Here is a 25,072-nt window from a genome sequence, read left to right as displayed (position 1 = left end):
AAGACAGAAGCTATACTACTTGGCTCCTGTTAATGTCTTCTCACCTGCGGCTTGGGCCTCCTTAAGCTCTATCACCCATCCCTCAGACTTAATGAACCTGTGCACAACATTTGACAACAGGTTTGATCCCTGGTTATCTTTACTACCTCACAGCTGGTCCCTAACCAATGCCACTTTCCTCCACCTCTACCAAGTAACAGGAGCCAAGATCACCTACAAATCACTTCAGGTCCTCAAACCTCTGTACCTCTCCAACATGTTCACATCCCATTCCTCTACTCACCATATGAATTCAGCCGGCTCAATTCTTCTACACATCAGTAGACCTCATCATCAGCATCCGTGCTTTCAGCCACTATGTCCCGAACCTCTAGAACTCCATGCCTCAATCCCTCTGCCTTGTGTTCTCTTCCGATCACACCTGAAGACTTTTCTCTTCCACTTTGCCTATGCTCGCTTCCCTTTTCTACCCAGCTCTGTGTCTAACTCCACCATTGTTCAGCGATCCATGACAATGCCCCACATAAAGGGCATTATATAAATGCAAATTGTTGTTGATGACCAAAATAGCTTATTTTCTGGAGATTGAATGACAATGTTGACCAGGATACTGGGAAAAAAAACCTTTCTTTATTTCGAGTAGTGCTGTGGGATAATTAATGTTCACCTCAACAGGCAAAATGGACCTTGATTTAACAATTTGTCTGAAGGATGGCACCTCCAACAATGCAACACCTCCTCACCCCCCGCACTATATTAGAGCGTCAACTTAGACTAATGAGTTCAAAGTCCCAACATGTGGCTTGAACCCACAACCTTCTGATTCAGAGGTGAAAGGACTATTGTCTGAGCAAGGCCAAAACTATCAAAACACTCCTCCCTCCCACCACCACCAGCAAATTATAGAGGCTCGACTGTATTTCATTATGAATTCATGCTAAGTAAGCCTAGTATTGAGGCAGACTGAAAGCTTATGCTTTTATTCTTTCAGCTTTAGCTTCATGAAAAAATCATGATTTTCTGCAACGGATGTCTCAGAATGATTAGCCTGTGGGGACCTGAGCTGTCTGACAGGCACAGCGCTTGGGGCTTCTCTGAGTTGTTGCTGTGTTTCTCAGACACTGGACCTGACTTCCTTCAGGGCTTTTGTTGGAACAGATACAAGAGATACATTAAATGTGTTCAGGCCACTTTTTTTATATTCCTTTATCAGTAAATAGGAACCCAGTTGTCAGTCGATTGGCGGATCGTTTTTCCAGGGGTAATAATCCCTTTTAAAAAAATTATAACAATAATTTGGTCACTCAATCCACAAATGTTGGTGGGACACTGCTGTGCACAATTTGCTGCCGCGCTTCGCCCACAAAATATACAGTCAATTCACTTTACAGTATATTCCGTGAAGATCTTTAAGACAGCTCGAAGACGTGATAGGGACTATATCAATTGCAAGGATTATTATTATCTTTCTCATGTCATGAATTGAGATTCTGAATAGTGCACAGATTTTAATTTGTTCAGGTACTATCAGGATAAAGTAATTGGTGAAAATACAGTCACTCTTAATTACAATAAAATGTCCTGTGAAATGCTTTCAGATGTCATGATGTGCTAAAGTGCTATATCAAATCCAAGGATTTTTATTATAACATGTTCTCTGCAGTGTCCATTATTTTGGGGTTGATCACTGCACTGAACTTTCAATTTTTATGTAACCGTATTTCTCTTATTGTTTGACGTTGATACTGGCAAGGTGGCAGACCCATTCTGTTGTTGATTTTCTTATTATGCACAAGAGTAGTATCTGTTTGGCTCAATTGGCAGCATTCTTGCCTACGAGTCAGAATTATGTAGAATTGCATAGGTTGATGCAGTACGTGGACAGACAATTTGGTCTGATACAACTTGCACTTATATAGCGCCCTCCATGCAGGGTAGCATCTCAGAGCACTTAATAGTGGTGGAGCCTGATTCCCAGTCAGGGGGATGGGTAAGGTGGCCGTAAGTACGGTCGAAGAGGAAAGTTTTCACGTGGATTTGAAAGAGGAGAGAGGAGGGGCAAGGCGGAGGGATTGAGGAGAGTGTTCCAGAGTTTTGGGGTGTAGTGACTTCCGATGGTGGGGCAGAGGGTGTGACGGATGAGCAGAAGGCTGGTGCCAGTTGAGGGGAGGCCCTGGGTGGTGGAGTGGGGAGTGAGGAGGTCAGAGAGGTAGGGAGGTGCCAGGAAGTGAAGGGATTTGAACACGATTAGTCCTTGCCAGTGCTTATAATCCACATAATACTCCAGCATCATAAATTCCTCTCAATTTTTCCTCTATTCTCTTTTCTGTCAAATATGCATTAATTCTTCTCTTAAACATTTTTTCTTCAATCCTTCAATCACATCTTCTGGTAGGGAGTTCCACATTCTCACCACCCTCTGCCTATATGTACTTATAACCTTTCTTTTAGATGCGCTACTGGCTATCGTATATTTATCTCCCCTCATTTTGGACACAATAACAAGTGGAGGTTGAGGGTTTAAGCCCTATGTTGGAACTTTAAACTCATAATCTAGTATGATTATGACAGTCTAGTGCAGGGCTGTGGGAATGCTTCATTGGTGGTGATGCCATCATTCTGATGAGATGTTAATCCAAAATTATTTTGCTGGTTCAGATGGATGTTAAAGATCCCATGGTATCACTTAAAGGGTGAAAGGAGTTTAATCCAGTGCCCTGGCCAACAATTTTCCAGATAAAATGGATTATTCTCTTCCTGGCTGTTGTGGGACTTTGCTGTGTGCATATACAAGAAAACTATCCAGAACTCCGCAGCCCTTGTCTTTGCCCTCACGAGGCTCCAGCATCCTCAAGCTGGGCCTTTGCCTCCCCAAACCCAGTGAATCAAGTTTAAGATCCTCATTCTCATTTTTAAATCCCTCCACTGTCTTGCCCCACCCTATCTCAGCGAACTCCTCAAAATGTACCAACCAGGCCATTCCCTTCCCTCAGCAGGCACTGACCTGCTTCACATCCCCTGGTAGAAAAAGAACAATTTGCATTGCATTTCATATTCACCCACAAAATATACAGTCACTTCACTTTACAGTAAATCCTGTGAAATATGTTGAGACATTTTGGTGCTATTAAGTGCTCTGGGATGCTACCCTGCGAGAGGGGTGCTATATAAATGCAAGGATTATTATTAAAGTGTGTATATATACTTGATATACCGCCATACTTGATTCAAAAATAGTGCTAGATTTGGGAATTAGTTTCATTTTGATTATTCAACTAATTCAATTCAAAGCCAATCCTATCTCAATTTTTGATCTATAGATTATTGTTGGCGGAGTTAGCTGTGTATTTATTTGGATTATTCTATAAATAAATCCACTGTGTTATCAGTGGATTCGAGTATTGGACATTTTAGGAGATTTAAGGCACGCATTTCCACTGGTAAGAAGTGTGCGCTACTAATGAGATTCATAGTGGAAGGATTTATCAGGATATATAAGTATATAGTCAATTCAGCTCTGTCCTTACATGACCTTTCTATGATTATTTTTATATGTTAATGAATCCCCTCAGTGAGTGTCCTTGTTATGTTGGATGATTCATTAGTACAGTACAAACAGTTCAGTGACTGAGAGGCAAAGTTGAAGTAAATAGATGACACTGCAGTTTGCTGAGCTAAGCTATCACTATTTTGTGTACATCATTTTACAGAATTGTTTGGACACTTATTTCTCCTTAGGGAGGTGAGTATTTTTAATTAATCTACTGTAACTTTTTAATTGAACCATTGAAATAGAGCAGCACACATTTTTACAAGGGGTATGTTTTATAATTTGACACAGATGTTGGCAATAACTCATAGAAATATATTCCATATCTCTGTGAAGAACACAGCACTGCTATTGCTTGTTCTGTAGTCTTAACAGAAGCTTGGTTTATCGTTTTGGGGTGGAATTAGATTACAATTTTTCTCCTCTCCCGAAGGTGCTGACAGTGTTGGTCTTTAGTTCCAATGGACACAAACTGCCTTCCGGTACTTCTGCAAATTGCCTTTCTTCAAATCTGAGCTGAATTAATAAGTGAGTGAGTGAGAGTTGGGAGCTTATTCACCTCTGGTGTTTTGCTTTGGTCAATGCTATCTTCTCTGTTGTCCACATAGCCAGACCTTACCATTTGATCTCACTCGAGAGAGATTGGGAATGGTAATCCTAGTTCTTTAACCCTCTTTCCTTGCTCAAGGTGATCAAAGCCTGCTGACATCAGTTAAATCAGCACGCACCAGAAATTGTTCTGTACTGGGTAACACACCAAACCAAAAAAGCAGATGATACAAAATTATACCTTCTTTTTGCCATTTCTTTCCACTCATATTCCAGGTCTGATACATAACAATTCATATATCTACATTTGAAGTACCACTTCAAAAATGCTCCCTTAAATTGACTTAATTTGAAGTGTAACGACTGTTATTTGGTAGGCAAAGCGACAATAATTTATATCAGCAGCAATAGCTTTTATCTCATCCCTAGTTTTCTTGACATCGTATGACTTATCATTATTTTTAAATACTCTTTTAACAGTAATAAATTCTAGATATTGAACTGAAAAGACATGTGTTTTTATTATTCGAAAAGAGAAGCAAGTCCTGCCCAACAAACCCATCGGTAAAATTAATCATTTTCTTTATAGCTGTTGCTCTTTATGAACATTGTTGTGTGCATATTGGCAGCCAATGGGGTAATGTCTTGGAGCACTGAAGCACCAATCCCTTTCCCCTTGATAAGAGGTTTTCTGTCAGTAAATTGTCACATTTCATGGTACTTGCCCAGCTCAGGCTTACAGGTTTTAGAGCATGTCCACATCTTAAAATCTCTTTGATATGCTATGGTCTGATCAACACTGCCTTGAATTCTGTCTATGAATTCTGTTTTACCAGGGTTCCTTCCTCAGAGCCACTTTAATTCCATGAAGCCCCCATTTTCTACCATTCCACCTACAAGGAGGATATTTGTATCTGTCAGGCTAGGACATAGGTTAGAAAACAAAGCATCTTAAATGTTTTGAAACATCACCCAAATAATAATAATATTCCTTGCATTTAATATAGTGCCTTATAGTTCTGTTCGACCCTGAGCTGTCCTTTCTCCCTCACATCCGCGCCACAACTGGCACCGCCTTCCATCACCTCCGGAATATCTCCAGACTACGGCACTACCTCACCCCTCACGCTGCTGAAACTCTGGTCCACGCCTTTATCACCTCAAGGCTGGACTCTCTCCTCGCCGGCCTTCCCGGCACCTCCCTCCACAAGCTGCAGGTCATTCAGAACTCTGCAGCTCGTGTACTGTCCCGCACCAGGCTTCAGGAACACATCACTCCCACCCTCACTCGCCTCCACTGGCTCCCCATCCCCCAGAGGATCGAATTCAAGATCCTCATCCTCACCTACAAGGCCATTCACGGCCTTGCTCCCTCCTACCTCTCCAACCTACTATCCCCCTACCTACTTGCCCGTACCCTCCGTTCCTCTGGCTCCGGTCTGCTCCACATCCCCCACCCCAACCGCCCTACCATCGGCCTCTCAGCCACTAGGCTCTGGAACTCTATCCCCCAGTGCCTTCGCCTTGCCTGCTCCCTTTCCTCCTTCAAGGCCGGTCTCAAGACCTTTCTCTTTGACCGTGCCTTCAGCTCCCCTCTCGACTCTCTACCCCCTCCTAGCTTCCTCCCTTCCCTCCCCTCACCCTGACCATTTCCCCCTTGCTCGGATCCTGACCTAACTGTACAGCGCCTTGGGACGTCCTCCCGACGTGAAACGCGCTCAATAAATGGAATCTTGTTGTTATGACATCTTAGAGACGTCCCAAAGCGCTTCACAGAACACACTGTAAAGTGAATTGACTGTATATTTGTGGGCGAACTTCATATGTTTATGGTCCATGTCTTCAGTCCCTGATCAGGATTAGTCTTTTGAGGGGCACCCATCAGGCAGTGGCTGAATCAGACTTTACAACAACAAAATTACATTTGTATAGTGTTTTTCACATTGGGGGGGACGTCCTAAAAGACAACAAATTTATATTTGGATTGTAAGGCACCTTCTACGTTCTTTTTTATGATCTCCCTCAACTATACCATTTGTGTTACACCCTCTTGTACCTACTGACATATTGTTTGTTTCCTTTCTCCCTTCTGAGAGTAATTTCATTAAAACTATGGAAAGACAGAATGGACATACAGTAATGTCACATACTGTGCTGCACAGTAAAGCGTATTAGGAAGAACAGTCACTGAAATTAATTCATTGTCTAGATAAAAAAAAGCAATGATTGTCTTGAGTTTCTCACATATGTTAATCTATGACTATCAATGCTGCACTGAAATCCGAAGTTCAAAAGGAATCAAATTCGTAGCTGCAATGTTCAAATATCTCTGGAGAAGGGAGAGAGGGTGATCACAACATTCAACAGACAGTATGAATGTCTCTTTTCCCCACATAAGGGATAAAGTTTGTAGCTTTTCATATCGCTTTCCTTACATTAGCAGCATGTTATGAAATGCTACACATACTTCCCTAATTGCTGCATTGCATTTAAATGAAATAAGATTCTTTTCAAATAATATTGCACCGTTAATATGAACAAAATTCTGCAGAAGGGGATTTGTAATGAATTACAATTTTGTTTTTGGCATTTCTTGTTATTTACTCAAAACATTTTCAAGAGTTATGGTTAATCCTACCTTGGTAAATAAAGCAACCTAATGCCATCCATCTAAAATGGTGGTAGAAAATCCAAATAATAGATACTCGCTCGAATGGATTATAATGGTTCTTTAATACTCAGAATCCCAATGGGTTAATACACTCAGTTAATTGCCCGCAGGCATAGCCATCGTCCCAACTATCTACTAGTTACGATCGTACCGGACATAATTTCTGCGAGTACCAAGGCCACCGTCCCAAATATTTACTAGTTACGGTCGTACCGGACTCATAAACACGTCTACTGCTGAGTGTATTAATTCAGAGTATCTTGCCGAATCCCAAATTGTTTGAAAATAAAATCAGCCAAATCTGTAAGGAAATAACACTAATTCCTTTAACCAGATATCTGACTGTTTTATTATTATTCGTTCGTTATTCCCCAATATCCCGATGGGTCAGACCAAAGGCCGGTACAATCAACAGATCTTATAACAGAACAATACCACTGTAGATATCTCGAGTTCAACACTGTGTCTTTACAACACACAAGCTTGATTCTTCATGCTTTCAGTCTTCTTTCTTACAGCTTTCAATCTTCCATCTGATATCCTCAGTCTCAGTGTTTCTAGCTCTCAGTCTTCCATCTCCGTACCCTTGTCTCCGCAGCCCGGGATGGCCCCATCTCCCGTATCCTTGTCTCCACGACCCGGGACGGCCCCATACACAAAGTTATCGGAACTCTTATACCGATGTTTGTCCAATCATGGTGCGGACATTAGAGCACCTGTCGAAATCATGCTGGGTTCACGTGAACACCTCATGGGGTGTACGTGCCTCACACACATACACATTATCCTTAAGACCCCTGTTATCTGATCTAATTGTCTAAAATAGAGGATTGATCAGTTTAGGGCTGTATCTGGTGCTCATTATTTTGTGGTGTGGGATCATTAGTACATTCCTTTTAAGTGACTGGTTATTTCTTATCAGTATCCCGGGATGGTACCAAGGTCCTCTAGTTTAAGCAACTTGCTCATTAGTTGCTATTCTTGAGGGTTGTTTTCTGTCGGTTGGCCCTGTCAGAATCTAGCGACTTATTGCTCAGTCGAGATCCTGTGTCGACTGGTACCTTGGACCGTTACTTCTGTGGGCGTGTTGTCATTTACTGATAAGAGGTGACCCCCTGCCCTTTTCCAAAGCTGTCCTGTTATTGTTTCAAGAGCAGAGAAAACCAGATGTGTCCTATCCCATGACTGTCAGTTCAGTTGCCCCCCACACTTAAATTAAAAGTTAACCCGTTCGCAACATCTATTATGATTCTAACATTATACAAAAAGTGTAAATTCTAACAATGGGATTCATTGCACATTGCAATTCCCTGTCCGGCAAACAGGGGAAGCCAACAAAATGCAAGTCTAAGGGAGAACCGCACTGTGTCACTGTTCCTCTGCGAAGTTATATGTTTGTGGTATTAAAAGAAAATACATATCATATCATTGTTTTTTGTAATAATTACAATGTCAATGAGTCATTGAGCTGGAAATTGGAAGTAGCACGTGAATAAAATAAAGTTGTGTGTTCTCAGTGCTATGGCTGAGGTATTTTGCGATTGAGTGTTGGAAGTATTTACAAGCCCCACAGCTAAACAGATTATGCAAACAGAAAATCCTAACTCACCAGTGATGCTATTTATCACATGTTAATGTTGGCAATGACATGTTCTCTACCTAGTTGATGCCTTTGAGCTGTGATCAGTTTGGCTCCACTGACATTTCTATTGAACCATCTGGCAGCACATGAAGGAAGGAAAGGGATGTGCCTACTTAGTTAATTCTCCCAATGGATTTGATTGTGGGTTTGATGTTCAGCGATATTATGGAAATTTTCTGAATTATTATGGAGAAAGATCACGATTGCCTGCATAATCTTTTTTAGAATTTCATCACCCTCCATGAAGCTTATATATAAAGGTATTTCAAGGCATCTATATGGATACATGCTCTGATGGTGTTGACTCTCCTGGGGTACAGACCCATAAATGTTCAACACCCTCCGATACGTCAGGTATTTGAGTCTCAGTTTGGCTCAATCAGTAACACTCTGGACTCCTAAAAATATACAGTCACCACACCTTACAGTAAATCTTGTGAAGTGTTTTGAGACATTTTGATGATGAGATTTGGTCCTGTAAACCTAATATCCTCCAGTCACAGCATTGAGGTGTTTTTTTTAAAGTGAATTCAGTATCGTTTCCTCAACCATTGTTCTTGGTAACAGTTGTTCATGTTCAAATCCCTTCACTCTCTGGCACCTCCCTATCTCTCTAATCCCATTCCCCAATCCACTCAAATCGCACTGGCCTCCTGCTTTTCGCTTGTGCCCTCCGCTCCACCATTGGATGTCGCACATTCAGCCACAATGCCCCGTAACTCTGGAACATTCTCCTTCAATCCCTCCGGCTTGCTCCCTTCTTCCCCCTTTTCAAGTCCAATCTGAAAACCTTCCTTTTCACTCCCCACTCCCAGCTTGGGTCAGTCTCCACCACTGTTAAGCACTCTGAGACGCTACCTTAAGCGGAGGGCGCTATACAAGTGCAAGTTTTTTGTTGTTGTTGTTGATTAACTACTGAATACAAAAATACTTCCTGCTTTCTGAACTGAAAGTGCCCTTTGCAAAGCTAAACCTGTGATGCTCTATTTCTGCTATCATCATGCATCAGAAGATATTGTTCTGGGATCACCTTCTCAGTTCTATTTAAAATCTTGCATAACATGTGTCTGAATGATTTTGCTTCAAGGACCAAAACTGCTGAATAAGCTTCACCAATGTTCATGACTGAGATAAAGATAAATTGGTGATAAAAGCAATCAGCTGCAGTGAGGAAAATAACAACAACTACAACTTGATTTATGTAGCACCCTTCACGCAGAGAGCTAGGACAGGCTCTGAAATATTTTTTAAAAATTAATTTTAAATGTCTTTAGTCTACACTAAAGACCCTAAGAATGTTCAGCTGGGAGAAGAGTTGATAGAATGAAGTCCATATTATAGTAGATTTTGTGTGAAGAAATAAAAGAGGAAAATGTATTTGGAGCAGGTGGCCATGTATAACACTCCCTTGTTTCCAGCCTTCAGACGAGATGCTAAACTGAGGTCCTGTCTGTCTGTTCAGGAGGACGTCATGGATCCCATGGCACTATTTGAAAAGAGAAGGGACTTTCTCCCTGTGTCCCGGCCAACAAATCCTTCAAATAAAATTGATAATTTGCTCCATGGCTATTTGTGGGACATTGCTGTGTGCAAACTGGCTGTCGAGTTTCGCCAACAAAATACACAGTCAATCCACTTTGGGTATATCTTGTAAAGCTATTTGAGATGTTTCAATAACGCGATAAGGTGCAATATTACATACAAGGATTATTTCTATTATTACATTCTTATGGGTCAGAGATGACATCCAAGGTAAGTCCTATTGACTTGTGCTCGTATGTTACTTGTTATTTGAGTTAATTGCTTTATTTTGTATTGGGATTCCTAATTAAGCGAATTCCTTATCAGAACATCTGGAATTGTGAATCAGTGTGATGTACTTCCGATTATTCTATTGGAAGGATTCAACAACTTGAACTCCTTATGAAGAACTCTCGTTAAGAAATGTCACATATTGGACCCCATTCTTGTGAAAGAATAACCATTCTAAAACATTTCCCTTTTCTTCTGTGTTTTGTGATCAGGTGTCATCCGCACAGCTCTATCAAACATGGACAGAGAAGTAAAGGAGGATTATGAAGTGCTCATTCAGGCCAAAGACATGGGAGGGCAGATGGGAGGATTAGCAGGGACAACGACCGTAAATATTACCCTCACTGATGTCAATGATAATCCACCAAGATTTTATAAGAGTAAGCATGGCTTCTGCTTTCTTTCATTAGTACAAAACGCAAACTGTTAAAAATGGATAATCTAATGGTATGTCCCACAAATTATCTGTATATATCTCAGTGAAAATGATTCAAAGGTGCATGATTTCAACAGATAACTTTTATGCAATTTTTTTTTAAAAATTGCACCAAAATTGCGGCAGTGCTGGTGGGGAGGGGGTTAAGGGAGGTAAGTGTTTACATCTAAGACCAGTCAATGATTGATGAAACTTGATTGGACCATAATTTTCAGTGATGTGAAAATTATTACCATAACAATTTTATCACACCATGGATCACAATGTGTTAAATGAATACAGTGTATGACATGGTTGCACTGTGGACACTGTTTATGCACATGTCTATAGCCGGCCAGTTCTCTTCCGCCACATAGGCTGAGTTTGGGTATTAAACCTGCTAGTCTTTAAGTCGACGTCAAAATCACTTTCTGCTTTCTGCAGATTGTGAGATGACATTGGCAGCAACCTAATGACCCAGAAGTAGCTTTTTAAGTGTCCATTTTAATTTATTTTCACATTAGCTAAATAAAGGTGGCCAACTTCTGGACAATCAGGTCACCACCAATACCACTCCTGCTTTGCATATGCACTGCAGACAGGAATAATATAGCAATGATCTATTTAACCAAAGGTCAGTCATTTTTTCAGAACTCTGCAGTTCATGTCCTCTCTCGCACCAAGTTCCATGACCCTATCATCCACACTCTCACCCAGTTCCACTGGCTCCCCATCCCCCAGAGGATTGAGTTTGCCTTCAAAGCCCTCCATGTCCTTCCTACATCTGTGATCCGCTAACACTATATCAATCTGCCCTACGAATCGGAGATCCCCATGCCATAAATTAATTTGCAACCATGTCATAAATTAATTTGCACAATAGTAATGTGTGTTATAACAGTCTCTCTGCCCCCACCCTATGGAACTCTATCCCACATTCCCTTTGCCTTGTTCCTTTCATTGCTTCCTTGAAAGCACGTCTCAAGACCTTCCCCTTTCACCATGCCTTCGGACACCCTCCTACCACTAACCTCCATGCCTCCTGATCCCAAAACCCTGCCCCGGTCCAAATCTCTTTACTGTCCACATCCTTGGGACGGCCTCCCAATGTGAAAGGCATTATACAAATGTAATGTGTTGTTGTTGTTTAGGTGGACGTTAAAGATCCCATGGCACTATTCGAAAAGTTTGGGGAGTTTCTCCTGCTGTCCTGGCCAACAATCCCCCCAAATAAAAATTGGTCACTCTCACTTCATGGTTGTTTGTGGGACATTGTTGCATCCAATTGTCTGCCACATTTACCCACAAGGTACATTCACTTTTGTGATTTGCTTTGATATGTTCTCCTTAAAGATTGAAAGATGCTCTACCAAATGCAAGGATTATTATTATTATTGTTATTATTATTATCATCTGGGAGACAAACTATAAGCGCGTGTTCCTGCTTCTGACCAGTGACTTTGAATGGAAAGTGCATGTTGGAGTAGTGACAAAATCAGGCGTGATTATGATGCCTCAGCCCTCACTGTCTAGGCTCATACGTGATAAATAACCATGTGGCTGAGGTACTCCGGAGGACTGTGTGCATCTGTGGAACAAACCACCAGATTCACCAGAGGAAAGGATGCAAAATGATAAAACAGTATTAACAATTCCATGCAAGGCAAAATACCCAAACCAGCAAAAAAAATCTACAGTAAATGTGTTACTGTCCAGTTAGACATTAAGCTTCAAAAATGTGCTAAGCATTTGCAAACAAAATGTGATTCAATGAGAAACAGTTCACATTTATATGATTTTCCACTAAAATTTATACTAATAATCCTTGCATTTGATGTGGTGTTTTATCAAGTCGAAACATGTCAGAGAACTTCACGAGTTTTTCTCTTAACTGGAGTGAGTGTGTACATGTAGGTGAACACAGCAGCTAATTCACACACAGCAATGTCCCACAAACGGCCACAAAGTGAGTGATCATTTTCATTTGGGAAATAGTTGACAAGGACATGGAAAGAAATTCCTTTCTCTTCTCAAAAAGTGCCTTGGGGTCTTTAACATCAATCTGAACAGGCAGAGATGGTTTACTGTTTCACCTGAAGGATGGACTTTCTCATTTGAAGGACAAAATTTTAACTTTGAAATGGGAGAACCTCTGGAACATTTCTCTATGAACTCCTTAAATGTGAATGCTTCAGATAAGAAAATTCAATGCAGTAGAAAAACAAGTTATTCACTTTCCAGTAATGGACCATGCACCAAAGCCTTTTTGCTATGGATATCATGCTTTCATGCACCTCGCTCTTAGATAACAGGTTTATTCTCTCATGATTGAACTGTAATGTAATTACAGTTGGCCTCTGATGCATATCAGAAGATTAGGAAAAAAGCTTCAGGTTTCAAATAGGACTTACAAGCAACACAGAATTAAAGATTCTCCATGGTCCTAATTGTCACCAAACTCGCAAAACATCAGGTTAATCTATCATCATGGCACAAGTTAATTTTGATTCAAGGCACAAGAGTTAATGGAGGACTTAATCTAAGGAAAATTAGCAAAATAAACCCCTTATGCCAGAGATACTAAAATAAAATGCAGCAATACAGAAGGGTCAGATGGCAGAAAGAAAATTACTTCATAAGAAGTTCTGCACAGAAGGAGATTATTTTGTCCATTGTGTTTGTGCTATGCCAACACTCCACTGGATCTACCTACCCTTTTTTCCCCCAAATCCTTTTATATATATTTATTAAATGATCTAATAACATATTTGACTCAGCTTCAGTAGCTACTTGTAGTAACGTTTTCCGCATATTATTGTGCAAGGCAGTTCTTCCAACCTTCCTCTTTAAGCATTTATTAATACCCCTGAACTTATGTCCAATCATAACTAATATTACAGTGTTGTAATCAATCTATCATGGTTTACCCTCTCAAATGATCTCATCATTTTAACCACTTTTTAATTCCCTTTAACCTTCTCTGCTCTACTAAATACAGTAAATATAGTTCTGCATCCATTAATGTAAAGACTTGAGAGATACATTTGCAAAGCATCAAGAGTTCAACAGTAATTTATAGAAACCCAGTTTAATTGAAAAGGGTGCTTTTTCATCTCTATATTTTGCTCATATTCATCAACAAAAAGAAAGGTTGAGAGATGATGCAGGGCCACACAACTTTAACTCTGTGATCTTAAGGAGGTTATTCATTTTAGATATGTTTCCCTTTGAGACAAGGATATCACTTGCGGAACACTACCTTTCTTATTAATCTCAATATGTTCATCAGGGCCAAATAACGTGACCCTTATAAGAACTGCAAATATGTGTAGAACTTCAATAATTTAGTGTACTTGTAAGTGACAAGTGTTACATTCATGGCAAAGTCAGTGGCAAATTTAATCAAATATGTAGTTTAATAAACAGGGATAGATAGAAGTGATATATAACCAGGGCATCCAGCACAGGAGACAAGTGTGCTAACTTTTAGAAGTAAAATGAATCTTTGAAATAATGTTATAAAAGTCCAAAACTTGTAGGTGTAATAAACTTCTTGTAGAAGTGGGTGGTCTCTGCACAAATGCCCATGAGAAGCTTCAATCTCTTTCTTCCAAATGAATTATTTTATTCTCTGACTCACAAGAGAGATAAAAAACAATCTCTATTAAAAGCATTATGTTTCTTTGAAAAAAGGGTTCCAATAAAAGTGATCAAAGCATTTTATTTAATACTAAATGTCCCAAACTTGCTCAGATTGTAAAATTACATAATTGCTAGAACCTTGAAAGATTGGCTTCAAAATATGCGATTTCCCAAACTCTAAGATCATATGTGTGACTTAATAGAAATATTTATAGATATTCCTTATCTGTAGAAAACAGAAACACTTGCTCCATTGCCTGGTTTGCAATGTTCCTTTCATATTTTGTACAGCTCTGAAACATCAAAGGGAAACACACCTGCCCATTCACCTTTTAGCCTCATCAAAAAAAATTGTGGGCTGACACATTGCTCATCTTTAAACCCAGTAATTGAAACTTGTGACAATTTTATTAACATGGGAACCTCTTGAGGGAGAGAGAAAAAGGTGTCATATGTTCACCCAATTTGAAGCATAATCCAGAATAGCTTTTAAAAGTTAATTATTTGAATATTTGAAAAATAAAAGTATGAAAAAGTTTCATGAAAGATCAGGAAGGGGAACTGAATAGATAAATCATTCAGAAAGTCTATCCAAGCACAATGGGCCAAATGGCATCTTTCTGTGCTGTAAAATTCTATGATTCTAGGATGTTATTTTTAAAGAATAGGATACCTTGGTATAAAATGGTTACTTGGATCCGATATCTAAGAGGCCAGGTTATTACAAAGCACAAAGAAAGGGCACCTTCTAAATTGTCAGGTTGCAACTGATGACACAAGATGACAGCAACAGCATTTCCTCCACTTAGTATTCTAGCACAGTATGCAGAAAGTGACACTAGGGACACTTCCTACATATCCAGGTCACTACCCCACATGAAGAGTGTTATATAAATGCACGTTGTTGTTGTTATCAGTGGTTACCTGATGACCTGGAAGTTGACCGTTTTTAGCATGGCGAGCCATGCTAGACAGCACCAGAAGTCTAGCTGGACCTGCAAATTTGCAATACTGCTAAGCAAACCTGTGCTGATATGAGGCCTCAGCGCCTTGGGTCGTCCTCCCGATGTGAAAGGCGCTATACAAATGCAATCTTGTTGTTGTTGTTATTATATCTTTATTTCACTAATTGTTTAGGCTTTGTAACTAATTCTATGACATACCATTGAATTTTACGAAGTTCAGTTTTTAATGATATCCACTGTTACAAAAGGAAACAGGATGAGAAGTTCTGCCATGAGCTAATAAAAGACAGAACAGCCTCAATCAACTGAAAGGTCTACCCCTTCCTATGGTCTTGCTACTTGGTCGAATATGGTGCTGTCATCCAACTGATTAAAAGCAATTACTTCAATTACTTTGACCACAGTATTCAACAAGAGCTCACATTGTTTAATTCATACCGGTGAACCTCATTTGTGCTGCTTGCTGCCATGTAAACTTGTGTATCTAGATTGTCTTCTGGGGATTTCCAGCTGTGGAGCATTAACCTTTCTAAGTTGACACTTCTATTGCTTTGCAGATTCAAGGCAGCATCAGTCAACTGTTAAAAGTATCCCTTCTCCATTCATTGATCATACATACTGACTTGTGGAGCAGAAAGTGCACTGTGGTAGTTTTCCCGTTACTCAGTGACAGATTTCTATAACAATCAATGCAGATCAAAACCAATACATGTGTATGACTCTTTTTTTGACTTACAGCAAATATAAAACTAAATTTGTAGAGCTTTGTTTTCATTAATATTCAGAGGAAATATTTTACTCATATTTGCAAAGTATGTAACCACTGGTTACATTGGTCAATATTTTCCAGTCCATTGGTGATTTAATTTGCTCACACTTCCTTCTTACAATCTGGGAGACAACGGGAGCTGTTCATGGATCAAATGTATTGTATCCCATCCATTTGGATTTACTTTCTTTATCTCCATAGGGCACCAAATTCCACCTGGTCTAAGATTGTTTTAGCCCAAACTCTGCTGGAATGGAAAATTGCAAAAAATTATTACATTTATTCTTATATTGGAAGTCACTTTCGATTGTTCAGCAAAAGACATACAAATTACCATACAATTTACAATTCAATATTGTACGCAGAAAGTGCAGTCTCTTAACCACACACACCCAATACATAAAATACAATACAATTTACATTTATATAGTGTCCTTCACTTCAGGAGGACATCTCAAATCATTTCACCCGGCTGGATGGGCACCCATATTAAGACGAAATGTAATAATATTTCACAATGCTACATGCAATATTTTAAGACAAAATTATCTTGTAGGTTAAGAATAGGTGGAATTTAACATTCTTTCAAATTAGGTACATTAGGCAAGATCTGCTTGCTCATCTCAGCTGTCTTGCACTATAAATTTATACATCCTCTCAATTGCTGGTGATAATCTTCTACTTGTTATGTCTGCACCTGTTTCAGCTTCTCTGAGCTTTTGCTCTTGAGGTATAAGCATTAGGCAGGATGTCAGTTTTCGAACACTCAAATTCTGTCTAATTGTCAGAGATGAGTGCTCAGGTTACTTTGAACTTCCAGTTCAATTTCAGTTTGGAATATTTTTGTGGTGCTTCTTGTGCTTTATTTTGGGTAGCCTAGTTATAGTATGATTGTCTGCATCCAATATCTCAGTCGCCATGTTATAGGTGAGGTTGTAGAAATTAGGTCACCACTGACATATTCTGTACCGTGCATGCATACACGGCATGCACTAGGAGAACAAGAAGCATCATTTCCAGCGTGCTTTGCATGTCTGCTATGCACAGGAAGTGCTCCTGTCATCACTTCCTTTGTGCAATGTCTTTACTGATGCTTCCTGTGCACAGTGCACATGAACAATATGCAACAACAGCAACAACTTGCATTTATATAGTGCAATTCACGAGAGGTAGTGTCCCAGAGCACTTCACTTAGCCAGGATGTTATGCCAGTGGTAACCTGGAAGTTGGCTGTTTTAGGTGCATAAAGTCAGCTAGTCAGCCATAGCACTCGTCCAAAGGACGATGGCTCCCGCAATGCAACAAGCCCCCAGCATTGCATTAGAGTTTCAGCTTAGATTATTGATTCCAAGTCCCAAGGTGGCACTTGAACCTACAACTTTCTGACTCAAAGGTGAGAATGCTATCACTGAACCTAGTTTACGATGGATACACAGTAAACCCAGCATAAAAAACAGAACTCTGTTACTACAATAGGTTTCTCCTGTCTATTGATTTCTTATCGTTCCATTGTGATAAAAAGCAAAGTCACTAATGTAAGGAGTCCTGTAGCTCAGTGGTTAGAACACTCGCTTTGCAAGCGAGAGACCTGAGTTCAATTCCAGGCATGGCGAAACCTTGGGCAAGTTTCCTTACTCCACACGCCTAATAATAATCCCTCCAAAACCAAAAACAATAATAAATTGGTCATTTTCAATCTACGACTGTTTGTGGGACATTGCTGCCGCGTTCGCCCACAAAAATATACAGTCAATTCACTTTACAGTGTGTTCTGTGAAGCGCTTTGGGACATCCTCCCGACGTGAAAAGCACTATATCAAATGCAATGATTATTATTATTATTATTAAGGATTAATTGTGGACAACAAACCACACCAGTAATGATTTCAATCAAATTAATACTTTAGTAAGAATAAATATAAACAAACATACAAAACAAAATCTCAATCAGTATAGTAGAGACAATTCGATATTTGATAACATAACAAACTAACTCAGAGAGTGAGTATGATCTCTGTGAATATTTGGCACTAATTTTCTGGTGCGAGCTTGTATCCAGACTCTTCTTCACCAAACTTAACTAAACTTTCATCTTTTATACTCCACAATCAGTCCATGTGACCCATACAGGCAAAAGTGGAGTTCAAAGAATGTTTTGCTCAATCATAGTTCAAAGTTGAATTGTCCAATTGTAATTTGGATCTGTTTCATTCAATCGCCTTTCCATATGCAGGGTATGTACATATGTCACCCATATCCTAACCTTGAAGGTTCATGTTCTGATAGCGAATGGGGTCAGAAATTAAGGCTAAATGTCCGTCATCCTACTTTGACAGCTAAGGTCATGAAACACTTTCTTTATCAATGCAGAATCCCATCTTATTTTCTTGGGATAGACTGTTGTGCATTAACTTTCGTGAAATGTTACAAGCCATTTGGTGCCAATAGTTTTTGTCCTAACTGGCAAGTTCCAATTAAGGAAGGGATAACATCTATCCATTAAGTATATCAAGTCATGTCAAAGAAAACAGGGACACAACACCAATTACCTCTGGTCCACATCCTTTTCCACCTTCTAGAGATTAATTAAGTTGCCACTCTCAGTTCTTTCATACATCCGACCTCACATAAAGCAATGATTTTAACTATTTCCTTACAACAAGCTCTTTCCTTTCCTTATTATTATTATTTTTATTATTATTATTATAATGAAGAGAGTGTGTCATCCTGGTTCAGTGATAGCATTCTCGCCTTTGAGTCAGAAATTTGTAGGTTCAAGCGCCACCTTGGGACTTGGAATCACATAATCTAAGCTGAAACTCGAATGCAATGCTGCGGCTATGTTACATTGTGGGAGCCATCGTCCTTTGGACGAGACATTAAACCAAGTTCCTGTCTGCTTGTTCAGGTGGATGTTAAAGATGCCGTGTCACTATTCTCCAAATAAAATTGGTGGGACATTGCTGTGCACAACTGGCTGCCATTGGTTCGTCTATAAAATACACAGCCAATCCACTTTAGAACAAGAACACATTTGTAAAGTGCCTTTCACGTTGGGAGGACGTGCCAAAGCGTTGGACGTTGTACAGCATTTCAGTACACATGCTAAGAAGCACTTTGAAGTTTCTCAATGACATGAAAAGGCACAATATCAAATGCAAGGATTATTATTATTACGTTACAGTACAAGGTTTGCACATCATCAAACAGCCATTGCTCTACATACCACAACATTTCCAATACAATTGACCTGATCTATAATTAAACCTAGCTTAAGGATCAATTTTGATTGATCTATTCATAAAGGTGATGGTGCAAATCTTGTAATAACAAATCCCGGTTAGGAGCCAAGAGGCCTGCTGACATGTGAACGGAATAGAGGTCATGATGCCTTTCCAAATAAACACGTCAGAATATGTTAATCATACAGAAAGGAGCACGTCTCCATCTAGGTTGTCAGTACAGTGCTTACAGCAGTAATTAGTACTTAAATTTGTCAGTATGACCCTTCTAAATTCTATTCAATGTCAAGCCTAGTTTTAAAAAATTGACTTGAGAGGAAAATTAACAGTAACATGTGATCAGATTAAATGTATTAAGGGCAGAGTAAAAAGCTTGAATTTAACATAGAATTATTTATTTCTTCTTTCTAAAGTGGAACTTTGTGCAAGTGCACTCAGTCTTCCATTAACCTGTATTCAGATGTTAGTTACCTTTTAATTCAAACAGAATTTAAGTATTCTAATAGAATTACAGGCCTTATTTAAGAAACAAACTAAAATATGTTTCATAACATCCCTCTCTCCCTGACTGAATAATGTGAGCTCCCACATCTGCCTGAAAATGGTAGGAGCAACTATCTTGGCTTCACATTGACTTGTGTCACTTTCCATGTTATCTGTTTAACTAAATCCTATCCTGTAGAGTGGCATTTAAGATCAAAATACGTCAATGACATAATTTTATGGCAATATCTGGTGAATCGACCCAACATATTTCTGTGATTAGTAAGAAATTCAGCCACTGCTATATCAAACATATTAAATCCTCGGCAGCAAATAATAATAATAATAATAATCCTTGCATTTGATATAGCGCTTTTCACGTCGGGAGGACGTCCCAAAGCGCTTCACAGAACACACTGTAAAGTGAATTGACTGTATATTTTTGTGGGCGAACGCGGCAGCCAATTGCACACAGCAATGTCCCACAAACAGCCGTAGATTGAAAATGACCAATTTATTATTGTTTTGGGTTTTGGAGGGATTATTATTAGGCGTGTGGAGTAAGGAAACTTGCCCAAGGTTTCGCCCTGCCTGGAATTGAACTCTAACCACTCTAACTCTAACCACTAACCGAGTGCTCTAACCACTGAGCTACAGGACTCCAAAAACTATTCCCCTGAAGTTGGAAGCAGTGGGGTTTTCATTCTCAAACTTTAAGGATAGATTTTAAAGATAGATTTAAACAACATTTTGTGTCAATGATTGCACTTTACCCCCTATATCAATTAGTTACCACTTTATATCACTATCAGGGCACAAACATATAATAACCTTTGCAATAATGGAACAAAACTCCCTATTGAGCATTCATATCAACAACAACAACAACAACTTGGATTTATATAGCACCCTCCATGCCAGAAGGCGTCTCAGAGAGCTTTACAGTTTAGGATCCCGGGACCAAGCCAGGGGCAGGGGAAGGAAGGTGACCAAAGGCATGGTCGAAAAGAAAGGTCTTCAGCAAAGACCTGAAAATGGGAAGGGAGGGAGCGAGACGAAGAGAGAGAGGAAGGCAGTTCCAGAGCCTTGGGGCGTAGTGGCTGAAGGCACGGCTGCCGAGAGTGGAGCAGAGGACTTGGCGGATAAGGAGGAGACCAGACCCGGAGGAACGAAGGCAACGTGTACTGTGCTGAGGAGAGAGGAGGTCAGAAGGTAGGGGGTTGCAGAGGAGTGCAGGGACTTGAATACGAGGTGAGGATCTTGAAATCGATCCTCTCTGGGATAGGGAGCCATTGCAGTCTGGCAAGGACTGGGTGATCGGGGAGCGGAGATTCGTGCGGGTGAGAATGTGGATGGCAGTGTTCTGAATTTTATCGATGGTAGTGGATGGGAGACCGGCGAGGAAGGTGTTTGAATAATTCAGCTGGGAGATGACAAAGGCATGGACCAGAGCTTCAGTGGCTTTTGGGGAGACGTATTGACGGAGACGGGCGATGTGTCGGAGGTGGAAGAAGGCGGTGCTGGTGAGGGAGCGGATGGGGGGGAGGAAGGATAATTGGTGGTCGAACCTCATGCCAAGGTTGCATACGGCTTCGGAGAGTTTTAGGGGGAGGTCGGGTAGGTGGAGGAGGTGAGAACCATGAGATTTTAGACGTTGACGAGAGTCAAAGAGTATGGCTTCCATCTTGTCAATGTTCAGATGAATACAGGAGAGCTGATTATTTGGGACTGGACCCATTGTGTATCAGTTTCCATAGTAATTTGCCGCTTGGAAGAAATCTGTTAGGCCCATGCGAATAATTAATCTTCATCCAAAATACAAGTCAGCCACAGTGCTAACCAAAACAAGGAAATATACTGTCACTATTAAACCACACTTTATCAGGACCCTCTCTCTTTCTGTCTGACTTCTCTGTGCTATTCTCTCTCTCTCAGAGCTTTTTTCGCTTTTTAAGTGCTCCGAGGCAATGCCCGGCTTGAAGGGTGCTATATAAATGAAAGTTGTTGTTGTTTCTGTGTCTCTCTAATTTCCACTTTCTCTCTCCTTTTCTCCATCTCTTTCTGCTTTCACTCCATTTCTGACGTTTTCTCCATCTCTTTCACTTGCTTCTTGTCTCAAATCCTACACTGTACCTGTAATAATTTGTTAAATATAGCACTTATCTTTGTGCTGACAGCTCACAGTCACCTACTCAGATACATTACATTCCTAGTACTTTATGTGCCTCATGTGCTAATATTTATTTTATACATATTGCAGCCCTGCATTCACTTCCATTTTAGAGTTTGTCTATGAAATGCCCAGTCACTACACTCTCCAGTAAATACTGGGAAATGCTTTGAGATGTCCTCCTAACCTGAGTGCACTATATCAAATGCAAGGCTCCATCCCTCACCTTTTTCAAACCCTGTCCCAATGCCTACCTCTTTGACTGCACTTTTGTCATCTTTCCCCTCCCACTCCCCCTTGCCTACCACAACCAGTTTGTTTGCCAAGCCAGGACTATTAAGTGCCATGGGATGTCCTCCTGGTGTGAAAGGTACTATATAAATGTCAAATTGTATTGTGCTTATTGTAAGGCTTATGATTATTATCATTAGATAATCGGTGTATGGATGTACACCAGTTTACTATCACTGCACTTTCTTCGATCATCAATCACATAGTTGTTTTTACACAGAATAGAGGGAATTATCCTAGCTCAGTTGACAGCAAAATTACCTGCGAGTCAAATGGTTGTAGCTTCAAGTCCTAATTTGGAACTGTGAGCTCATTGTCTCGGCTGGCACTCCAGTGCCATGCTGGGGGAGCGCTTCATCAACCTCCATGGTTGCCCACTACAACTCACCAAGCCAGTCAGGAACCGAGGTGTCTTGTTCAACCCTCAACTGTCTTTTCTTCCCCACATTCAAGCCAGGAATGATCTGCCTGAAAGGGTAGTGAAGTCCGATTCGATAACAGCTTTTAAGAGAGAACTGGATAGGTATCTGGGGAAGACGGGTTTGCAGGGTTATGGGGAGAAAGCTGGTGATTGGGGTTAGTGAAAGTGACTTGCTCTGTCAAAGAGCCGGCACAGACTCGATGGGCCAAATGGCCTCCTTCTGTACCGTAACACTCTATGAATCTATGAATTCTATGAATCCATGACCCGCTCTGCCTTCCCTCACCTCCATAACATCGCCCGACTCCGCCACTACCTCACCCCTCAGGCCACCGAAACTCTTGTTCATGCCTTCATCACCTCCAGGCTCAACTATGCAAACTCCCTGCTTGTCGGCCTTCCCAACTCCCCCCTCAACAGGCTGCAGATAATCCAGACTCTGCAGCCCATGTCCTCTCCTGCACCAAACTCCGTGACCCCATCTCCCCCACTCTTGCCCGATTCTATTGGCTCCCTATCCTTCAGAGGATCCAGTTCAAGATCCTGGTCCTCACTTACAAAGCCCTCCATGATTTCGCCCGACCCTACCTCTGTGACTTCCTAACCCCCGACCAACCCGCCCGTTCCCTCCGCTCAGCCGGCTCCAGCCTGCTCCACGTCCCCCGACCCACCGGCCCACTATTGGTGGGAGAGCCTTCAGCCACTCTGTCCCCAACCTCTGGAATTCCATCCCCCAATCACTCCGCCTCGCCCCCACCTTAGCCTCCTTCAAGTCCCGCCTCAAATCCCTCCTCTTCGACCATGCCATCGTCCACCCCCCTTCCCTTCTCCCCCCCTGACCCCAGCTCGGGTCTGAAATGTCCAGCAACTGGGGACGTCCTCCCGACATGAAAGGCCCTGTCAAATCTTGTTGTTGTATTGTCGGAGGAGCTGTTCTTTTGATTGAATGTTAATCCAACATCCCATTTGCCTATTCAAAGGTTAGTTAATGATGTCATAACTTCCTTGAAAAGAAAAGGAAGTTTATTTTGGTATAATTGCCAAATACTCAATGCTCTGAAATGTTACTTAAATTGAGCAAATCTAGACCCAAGTCTAACTTCTCCCCAAAGATTTGTAAATTAGTATTGAATATGCACACCCATTGACACTATATGTTACACAATCACTGTGTCACTGAACCGCTTTAAATATTTTACACATCATGTTTGGAATTATTCTCTGCTGTTTGGGAAATTCATCAACGACAACAAGCAGCACAGAATTATTCTCCACCTTTATGTTTACCTCACTTGGTTGATTTACAGGGTGCCCAAATGTCGTGACATAATTTCTTTAAGACTTATTAAACATTGTAATGGCATCACAGAACATTGATCACCCTGTACAATGGTATTTTCCATTATTTATGATTCCATAAAAATAATAGGCAAATTATATCCTTATGAGGCCGGTGCTGCACAAGAATGAGTGGTCTATGGGTAATGTAATTTTCCATTCATCTGTACAGGCAGACAGGACCTCAGTTTAATGTTTCATCCAAAGGACAGCGCTTCCAACAATGCAATTGTACACAGCCCCCAGCACTGCTATACCAAATGCAAGGTTAACAATGGTTTAAACTATATAAATTTAATCAAATGCAAGGATTATTATTATGACAATGTCCTGACGTGAGGCTTCAATCCACAACTTTATGACTCAGAGGTGAATGTGCTACCACTGTGCCAGGCTGACGCACAATGCAAGTGGAACCAATAGATCAAGCCATAAAAAAATGTTGTAGGCATGAAAGAAGATGCACAGCAACTGGTGGCATTTGGATTTTGTATAAATCATGCAGACAGATACCATTATTTAATTTCAAATGTGATCTTTACATGTGGCTGTGGGTGACCCATATTTTAGATTATTTGCAGTAAAGCCTGAGCTGAGTAAGTACTAGTCTAACTCGTTCTCATCATCCCTAACTCCAAGTCTATATGCATCTATTTACTAGATGTCTTGACCTTGTACTTGGTATTTGACTCTTTTTAAAATTGATATGTTTTGTGCATCATACGTTTCCACGAACAGACAATCACATATCACCTCCTCACTTGTCAGTCTCTACATGGCACAGTAAAATCCTAATCTCACTCCTCACCATGCCTTGACAAGGTGATAGGGCACAATATTGAATGGAAGGATTATCTTCATGTTACATATATCCTAGGGGAAAAAACAAATAAGTGTTCACAAGATGTTCACAAGCACGCAGATGACATTTTTCTGCATGGTCCTTTTCTCTCAGGGACAAGAATAGCAAGAGGATGCGTTTAATAGTTTATTTTCATTCAGGACTCACGTATTTCCCATGAATATTCATGTTAAAACACTGACGTCTTTGAACTAGACCTTGAGAATTTACTTGACTTAGAAAAATAAACAAGAGATTTTTTAAACTTATT

At 40.5% G+C, this 25,072-nt stretch overlaps 1 protein-coding gene across 4 annotated transcripts in view; it reads left to right on the top strand.

Annotated features, from left to right (window-relative positions):
* The window catches only part of LOC103179927 (cadherin-12), a 115,649-nt gene that overhangs the window by 26,604 nt on the left and 63,973 nt on the right, over nucleotides 1-25,072 (top strand). For all 4 annotated transcript variants that reach the window (XM_042331885.1, XM_007895462.2, XM_042331887.1 and 1 more), the window contains one exon: nucleotides 10,437-10,604. In XM_042331885.1, coding sequence (XP_042187819.1) covers nucleotides 10,437-10,604 — 168 coding nt within the window. The remainder of the gene's footprint in view (nucleotides 1-10,436; nucleotides 10,605-25,072) is intronic.

This window comes from Callorhinchus milii, unplaced genomic scaffold (genome assembly GCF_018977255.1).
Source record: "Callorhinchus milii isolate IMCB2004 unplaced genomic scaffold, IMCB_Cmil_1.0 Scaffold2, whole genome shotgun sequence".
NCBI lineage: Eukaryota > Metazoa > Chordata > Chondrichthyes > Chimaeriformes > Callorhinchidae > Callorhinchus > Callorhinchus milii.
This window is presented reverse-complemented; position numbering and strand designations above follow the sequence as displayed.